Source organism: Sitodiplosis mosellana, unplaced genomic scaffold, assembly GCF_009176505.1.
Source record: "Sitodiplosis mosellana isolate CC-2019 unplaced genomic scaffold, AAFC_SMos_1.0 Smas_scaffold_5608, whole genome shotgun sequence".
NCBI classification, from domain to species: Eukaryota; Metazoa; Arthropoda; class Insecta; order Diptera; family Cecidomyiidae; genus Sitodiplosis; species Sitodiplosis mosellana.
The window spans coordinates 2,401-11,904 of NW_022600850.1; the positions used below are offsets into that span (position 1 = coordinate 2,401).

The following is a 9,504-nucleotide window of genomic DNA, read 5'->3' on the forward strand; positions in this document are numbered from 1 at the left end:
TGTGAATTCTGGAATGACCCTAAAATCGCTTGGAATTGATCAATTTTGTTTTTGTGCATTGGTCTTGATACCGTCGCTGTGCTTTATCAAAAGCATTTTGGTTGACATGTGAATCTGCCATTTCACACTCTGATTGCTACAATTTTACTTGAGTGTCATGAGAGTCAATTGATAAATAAAAAGAAGCAGTACAAAATCATCACTCGAAAAGATGTTTTTTTTTCAAATACTTCTCAGTGTTTTTTTTCGGAATTTGTTTCTTCGGTATTTAAAAAAACAACAACACTTTTTAGTAGGTGCAAAGTTGCATCAGCAAATAAAGCAGAATAATTTGCTGTTGCTAGCTGACGCAAATTTTCTTTGAATGGCAAAGAGATGATGAATCCAAACAGAGATAACTTGCAATGATCACTTACTTTGTGACCATTAAACTGTTCCCACACCCGAAATTAAAGAATATATTAAGAGACAGTTTTCGACTGAATTGCATACACTTTGCCTTCCCAACTGCTCTCTGAAAGTCGGTGGATGTTTAAAAAAAATTATTGCATAAGTGCAAAAGAAGATCTTCTTTTATTTATTCTAAAACAGCAATTAAAAAAATAAACATCTCAATTAATGATTCCTGTTGTTCCATTTCCCCCTCCATTTTATTGCCTTTTTGTCCTCAAGTTCAATCAAAAATTAGCAAGCAATAAATACGAAGAACAAATAAAGCGAAACAAAATATATGAATTTTTTTCCCGACGGGTTTCTCCCAAGCGATTCGCTCATCCATTTAATTGAAGTGACGAAAAAAAATGAGTAAAAAAATTATCTGAACACGTAAAAAACCACAATGTTCCATTGATTGAATGTTATTGATTTTGCCTAAATTCTGGCGATATAAAAATTGAAACGTTAAAGTTGTGCTAAAACTGTTCTCTACCTTTAAAACTTGTGAGCATTATCATCAAATAGTAGCACAAATCTAAATTAATTATAAAATGAATAGAAATGATTTTATTTCAAATGCAAAAGTCCGTTAAATTGATCCGTGTTGCTGCTGACTCGATCCAATCCACCTAAAAAACGACTTTGGTGTAAAGAGATGGAGATACCATTGTCACACCAAACTGACACGATGCCAAGAACAGTGGCAATCTCTGACTCATTATCGTCGAAATATTGAAACGGTCCACCGCTGACACCATGAAAGCTATTTCTTTTTACTTGCTTGATTTGGTTTGAATTGATAAAATTCATTCATCCCATTGCAAAGTCCACTTTTTTGTGGCTTGAACAAATTATTTTCTATAAATATCAGGCCGCGCTAGCGTCCTATCTAAATACATTATAATGAATAAGTACAAACTAATACATATGCATTTCTACTATGAATACGTTTCATGCTATGTGTTTTAATTTCATTTAATTTTGGAAATTGAAAAAAAAAATATTTCTCGACAAATCATATTTTAAAACATCATTGCAATAAAAAAAAACTTCCAAGTAAGAATGAATATATTGATATTGAGTAAGAAAATTCGGTGAAATCGGTGAAATACTTGAATCAAACATAAACGTTTGAAAAACGTACGACGCGCGCCAAAGCATAAGTGATGTCAAAGTGTGTACAAAGAGTGAAGCAATAGTGCGTTTAATGCTATGTGCTATAGTGTCTCTGTTGATGTTGATCGCTGACGTTTATAGTGGTAGATAAATATTGGAGAGAATTATATAGTATTTGGTCGATTTGATGTCTATAATGTTGACTCAACTATGTAAAACAATATACATATATCTAAATGTTCTGCACGTGTAGAGAACACATTCGAAATTAAGATTCCCTTTTCCTGGATAAATGAAAATATGTTCATCTTGAACGAATATCACCGATTAACCAAATTACAAGACAATTTTTTATATTCTTCATTGTTTATTACTTTGAAAGGTAGTTGACTTGAAATACAAATCAAAAAAGAAATTATGCTTTATGTTATAATTATTGAAAAAAAAGAAGAAATTGAAATAAAGTTAATAAAAATGTTGAAAAAAAGAAAAGAGATTGAATAAGGAATAAAGCAGAATAGAAAACAGAATAGAAAGCGATAGAAGAAACACATAATTATACGGTTATCATAGACCCAACATTGTAAGCCATGTAGAAAACAAAGACATAAGACGCGATGGTGTCATCTGATCCATCATATCTATGAATGGTTGAAACCTATCTGCTCGATTGTTATTAGCTGGATTATTTGGTGATGTTCGTTGAGGTGTTGGTGGTGTATATGGTGGATTTGGTGATGTAGTAATTTGCTTTCTCAGCAATTTCATACCATCACCGACCAGCCGCAAATAGAAGTCAGATGAAAGATTTCCACCATCGGCATTCAATGGCAGAAAGTATTGATTTGTCGGTATCATTGATGCGTCTTCAGCGGCTTTGGCGATAGCAGTTCCCTCGTCGTATTCATCAAACATGGCAACAAAGACGGATGTAATATTCGACTCTTGACAATTCATGAATTGACGCCACATAAATGTTCCATTTAAGCGTGGAATTGCATTTCTGGGTGGACCGTTCCAATTTGACCATGCAAAACCTGGCCAAATGACCGGCTGATAGTCGATGCCAAGGCGATTGCATTCTTGAACATCACCTTGCTCTCTCGACTTATAAGCCAAAGCTGTTGGTATACTATTGAATGTACCAACACTCCAGGGCTGAATCATATTGGTGGCACGATAAACTGGTGCATAAGCGGGTAAGGAAATTCCATCGTTTGTTCTCCATGTATACGGTACACCTATTATGATATAATAACCCATTGACTTTAATTGATTGATTACATTCAACGACCCAGTCGGATTATTCGGTCTGTTGCCACCGGGCTCACCGAAGCCCATTCCCCATACGCAGATGACACGTTTGCCATTGTGACGTGCATACGCGGGTGATGCGGTGAGGATTGTCATGGTATTAAGATCGGGAATAAGCTCCGTTGAGAAATTGGCCCAATTTGATAAATCGTACTGGATAAACACTTTTCGGCCATATCTTTCAGCCGCACGTTGTACATTACCAGCAACGCCGTTCATTTGATCACGAGCTAATGGAAATTTGAGGTCACTGCCGAAACGCTGAAATGTAAAACGGTGTACTGTATGAATAAGATATCAATTTTGAATCGTGCAACCAATCATCATAACAAACCTGAAAAGACACTGTCTCAATGCCATATGTTTGCATCCAACTGAAATGGATATTTACGGTCGATTGATCCCAGGAACTGAACAAATTCGCTGGTTGCCCATTGCCTAGACTAGCCAGGCCCGTTTGATAGCGTTGTGTATACTCTCGCATATCCGGATACACCTCGAATTTGCAATTGCCCGGACTTGGGGGAATTGATCCATTTCCGGCATTTATCGTCCAATGAACCCAGCTCTTCCTCGGCGAACCATCAAAAGGAGTGGCGAACCATCCTTGATATCCTATCGACATTTTGCCAACCACATCGCTTGTTTGAGCAACAGTTTGGCCAACTAGCACAATAAGAACCGTCAACACAAAAGATTTCCAATCGACTCTGGCCATTCTAAATAGGTGCGGGCAAAATCCAAAACATGATTAAAATTGTGATTGGGTAAATTCTTACTAATTGAAAAGTCCACTATAAAACTAACTACTACTTACTAAAGATAGATTTGTTTAAAAACAAAATAGCAAAAAATTACCTTTTTCGTCTTGAATCTGGATTTTCACAGTTTTTAAAAATTCAAATTGAAATTTTTTGTAAATATACTCTTTCAATGCGCTTAATGGTAAGATTTTATCGATACAATATTTTATTATCAAAATCACCTTTCACTTCGGTTCAAATATTTTCACTGTCTTGGGTATTGGCAATGCTTTCATATTTATAGGTAAATGGTGCATTTTTTCTACGAGAATAAAATACACGTATACGGTTAAAATGCGTAAATGTTTTCCAGAACTACGTGAAAAGAAACAAACAATCAAAATGTATAAATAAGAAAAGCGAATAAAAAACCGCATTGCGAAATAAATAATGAACCTTTCGAGTAACATCCCGTTCGATTGCATTAAATGAATGTAAAAATGGAATTCTGGTTTATTTGCCGTGACGCAAATGGTGTGTTCAAAATATTTAATCAAGAGTACAGGGTTTGCATCAATTTCATTCACAAAAAAGAATGATGCATTTTTTATTGACATATTCAATGTTCACAACAGCAAAATATTTAAATAAAGAACGAACTGCAAAAAATTGAAAATATTGAATGAAAAAAAAACATTTCACAATTTACGTCATTTTTTCACAGATTGATCAGATAACCAGGAGAGATTTAAATGTATTCCAGCCACACGTGTAAAAGTGAATTTAAAAAACCGTTGAGAATGCTTTACTAAGCAAACCTTAGCGATGTGTGTAGAAACTGGAATTTGGATCCGTAGAAATATGTTGTTGATTCACGGAAAAAAACATCGAAATGCAACAGTGTGAGGTGGCTCTTTTGCGCACAACAGATTCAAGTGCCGCTTTCGTGTACACTGTACAGTGTACACCTCGTCTTCCATACGTGACGGTTCCATTGAACTCACGTGAAATACGTTATCAGAGCACAGAAACCCTATTCTACTTTTCCCATATTTTTTTAATTGAAGCTCATAAAAAAACCAAAATAAGTTCTGTTTTCATATTTTATTGCGACGTTGGATGAAAATATCGACGTCTTGTTCATTGCAAAACAATTCCCGTGCCAGCTTTTGAGCCCAAATTGACTTTACCTTTATTTACACAGTTCATTATTTTCTCAAAAGGAATACTGATTCCATCCGATTCATTTCTATAAGTTTCAAGTTTTGTTAGACAGCAATTTTGTTCATGTTCTTTTTTATGGTATAAAATTTGAGAATTCTATCGTTGTGAAACGCTTCAAATGCAAGAACAACTTTGATTTTTACCATTTTTGGCGATCGACGAACGAATGACAAAATATCATGCGTTTTCGATATAAAGTCGTTTGAAATTCACAAGGTCATTTGCTAGTACATTCATATCATTTGAACATTCAAAATCGCTAGTTATTTCAAATTAGTCATCGCCGGCAAACTTTGAAGCTCCGAAAGATTTCACAATAAAGTATTCATATTTCGAGTCTAGGGGAATTTATGTATTCGTGAATTGACAGGAATTCGCACAATTCGCACGGGTTTTGACTTCAAATTCATTCAAATATTTCACGAATTTTGAGAATTTTTTGCGAATTGGTCACACAACCCCTGCAACACACTAACAAAACAAAGTAAAACACGAATTTGCGATGAGCGCATTCAATGAAGTTCATTTCAATTCTTTACGTCGTTAGACGCACTCATAAACGCGACGAATTGAACGCATCAACAATGTTCCGTAGTGAAAGAAACATTTTTTACTTATAAAATTGATGTTTATCGCGTGCTACGCTGTCACAAAAATCAATTTTGCACATTCGTGACATTTTTTTTTTGTCTTCTTTATTAACAAATATAAATAAATAGTCTTACCTCCGTAAGACGAACTTTTCCGCACCGTTTTCATAGCGTTCGGCTTTTATTTAGATTTTGCCTAGGAAATTCATAAGAATTTCCCCACACAAATTTCGAACTGGCGAAGCTCTCAATGGAATGTGTGACTGTGTGCGCTTTTTATATGGTTGACATCACATCGCATCGCACATCGACTAATGTTCAATTCAAAGAACATTTTATTTTTTTCTTCGATTGAACATGTGCTGTGTAATTTTTCGTTTCATGAATTGTTTTTGTGTGAAGATTTTGAGCAGTTTTTCAGAAACTAAACCATAATTCGTTTTAAATTTAATTCAAATGTTTTTATCTCTTTATTGTATGAGACTGCAAAAAAATATTGATTTGGAAAAATTGGAACAAAATATGACGAGTTGAAAAAAATACCATTTAAAATAACCACATTTTTCTTGACCAAAATTATAACGCGTCTTTTTTACATTGTATTTATATGGCAGCCCTTTGAATTCATAGAACAACACATAGGGTGGAAGCATCAACGAAATTCATATTGGCGCGCTGTTTAGTTCAGAAAAAAATTACGAAATTACATTGATTTTCCCATTGAAATTGAGGGCGCTCGCGTCGCCACAGTTGTCATTCAAGTTGGTCTCGGTCTTAGCTTCCACCCGATGGAACAACATGAATGAACGAAGGAGTGATTTGAAACTCTCATACAAAAACGCGATTTTTAACAAAATTAAGCACAAAAAATGCTAGAAATTTTGAATTATTATACCGATTTGATACGAAAAAGGTAATTTAGCGGTTTTTACTGGGCCCCTATTAATTTGATGAAATAAATCGAGTGGGAGTGATTAAATCTACCTGGGTAGCCTATTTTGGGTACCTCTCGAACAAAAGTTCGATTTTTTGAAGGTTTTTCATAGGCTAGGTATCCTAGGGAACATCTGGGGTGGCTGGAAATTTAATGGCTTCCAAGTCTAACGAAGCACAAAAGTTTGGTACTTTCAGCATTTCATTTCCTATTCTGGTGTTTGAGCAATCGTGCTAACAAATTTTTGCGTACAGCGTACAGCGTACAGGGTACGACACACCCACATTAACAGAGCAAAATAACCACTGTATCGTGCTTTTTGGTGTCGAAAATGGATAGAAAAATGGTTTTTCGGGGTACCTAGGTTTTGGAGTGATTACAATACTTTTACACACGACATGGGCGTGCGGAAAAGTAAAAAGATTCAATAATACATTGAACGATCTGTGTCACAACTTTTGACACTTGTCTCGTAGCGCTAAAAGTGAGCTGTTAGACGCTTAGATGCAGGACCTTCGATTGGTCAAATCCAAACAGTGACAGCTGGCACTATCTTAGTTGTCATTCGCAGTGACAAAGCAGAAAATGTGAAAAATTCGTAAAGAATTCGCAGAGAATGTGCGAATTTGTAACAAAATGGCAATGGAACGATCAAATTCGATAGATTCCACTGACATAAATACCCCTAGTTTCGAGTCGATGCGATGAGAATCAACGTGCTCAACTTTCGAATATTTTCGACGTACTTATGGATAAGGAAAATCGTTCGCCGCAAGCGGTCCAAATTGCTGTATACAAAGATTTTTCAAATTGATACAATGCATCAATAAAATTCCCGTGGCTCATTTTGTTTTCACAGATAGTAGATCGTTATTTCATGCATTGGGATGAAGTTGTTGATTAGTTTTTTTCTATTAAAACACATGAAGAACCACGATTAATACGATTTTATTCTACCTGTTGAATTAAACAGCAAATAGCAAATGAAATGAGAACAAGAGATTACAAGCTTTTGAAATGTGAGATAGCTGAGGATATATATGCCAAGCGTATAAACTCAGCAACGTTTTGACTTTTGACTTACTGAACAAATGGTTTTTCATTGAATATGTTATTTTGCGCGCGTCCAACTAAATTCCTTTGATTAAAATGAGAATAAATAGTCTTACCTCCGTAAGACGAACTTTTCCGCACCGTTTTCCTAGCGTTCAGCTTTTATTCAGATTTTGCTTAGGAAATTTATAAGAATTTTCAGAAAAAAACAAAAGTACGTTCATGTATTTTATGGAAAATTGTATTATGATTCCGAAAATCTTGATGTTGGGTATTCAAATGAAATGAAACGTCTGATTGTCTTTATTGTCGTCTGAATCCTGAAACTTCATTTAACTTCTTATTTTCTACGCAGTTTTTGGCTTCAGATTTACCTCTCTTTCAAAAATGCAAAATAATCAAGTATTGAAAAATCTGAGCCTTAATCGAAGAACTGCAAATTAGTCAAATATTTGGAGAATGAACTTTGATTTTAATAAAATCAAAAAATGTGGACAGAAATAATAAGCTATCTCGACAAAATGTTTAATAAGCAAGTTGAATGAACTGATTTTTTGTTTGTTTCTTTTTTGATGAAATTAGACAAAAGTTACCAAACCGAAATCAATTGGTCGTTATTGCGATGCAACACTTGAAAACAAGTATCCAAAAACTAAGACAAAAACAATTGTATTATTTATTGTGGAAACAGCTGTAGTTCATTTGTTTCGTATATTCTTTCAGAGGTTGGTTGCAGATAAACTAATTTATATAAATTTCAAATATCAAATAAATTTATCCGATATTTTTCATGCGTTGTGTTGTTCTGACGCATTCGAAGTACATAAACGAAACATCAGCTGTTGTATTGGCAGCCAGCTATTCATCGCAGGAATGAGATTTTTGTTTTGTTCATTTACCAATATTTGTGAACAAGTCTGCCACTGTGTCACTACATAGTATATATAGTCCATAAGAAATGTGCAGAGACAAAAATGTTCGCCATTTAGTTTTACATTGCCAATACATTAGTTATGGAGATTTTTGTATTGTTTATTTTTTGTGGTTTGTAAACAAATCTGCATATCTTTTTGCATTGTCTCTACACACTTCTTATGGACTATATATACTATGTAGTGATACAGTGGCAGAATTGTTGACAAATAACGGTAAATGAACAAAACGAAAATCTCATTCCAGCAATAAATAGCTGGTAAATGCGTTAGAACAACACAACGCATGAAGAATATCGGATAAATTTATCACGGAGGACGATAGTCCGACCAGTGACGCTCCAATAACTGTGAATTTCAAGCCAAATGTCAAAAATGCAAGTTTTTGCGTCACGAGTATATATACCGGCAATTCCACAAGAAATGAGGGAAGAGTTGTAATGTGAGGTCGCCGAATTGGCTGAAAATTGGCTTGGAGTCTTGTTTTCGATAGAAAAAAAGAGAACCAAAATCTCAGGCCTGTAAGTGGCCCACATTTCTGAGTTCACCCAGTGTAAATTTTGCAAGAAATTGAAAAAAACCAAAAAAAAAGGGTTTGCGGTAACTAAAATCTAACTGTAAAGTAGTTAACACATTGCCAATTCTATGGTACCGTTGGAAAGGGAATTGATGGGGCTACAAAAGCCGCCTAGTAACCTATCCCCTATGGCCCCATTGGAACCTCCAAAAATGGGTTCAAATTGTAAAATGTTGAATATCTCAAAATAGTGGGGTTTTTTTGACATATTTTTTGCGTCAAAAGATAGCCCATGTTACGCCGCTTCAGATACGAAAATAAAATTTTGTGTAACACCATGGTTAAATCAGTGTAATTAGCCTCGGCAGGTGAATCATATGTCATTTTTCAGCGTTTTTGTGGGAAAAATTGTCGAAAATGGCCTCTTACGACATTTTGATATGAGAAAACTGCTATTTTTTCGTCAAAATACATGAAAAAACGACCTTCTCCACATCGGTTTACCTATAAATTTGGTCCGAAACTGACTTTTCTTCATAGAACAAACGAATGGTCGAAATCTGCTTACAAAATCACATTTGTGGCATAGAAAACCCACCTATAATGGGCTGTCATGATTCTATTTCCACGTAATTTTTGACGGAAA

The 9,504-nt window shown here is 34.8% G+C and overlaps 1 protein-coding gene across 1 annotated transcript; it reads right to left on the reverse strand.

The window, feature by feature from the left end:
* Positions 1 to 1,898: 1,898 nt before the first annotated feature.
* Positions 1,899 to 3,873, reverse strand: LOC129572847 (uncharacterized). The gene is made up of 3 exons (XM_055452948.1): positions 3,724 to 3,873; positions 3,200 to 3,584; positions 1,899 to 3,126 (listed from the first exon to the last, which is right to left on the reverse strand). The coding sequence occupies exons 2-3, from the start codon at positions 3,581 to 3,583 to the stop codon at positions 2,119 to 2,121; spliced, it is 1,392 nt and encodes a 463-aa protein (XP_055308923.1). The 5' UTR covers position 3,584; positions 3,724 to 3,873; the 3' UTR covers positions 1,899 to 2,118.
* Positions 3,874 to 9,504: the final 5,631 nt, after the last annotated feature.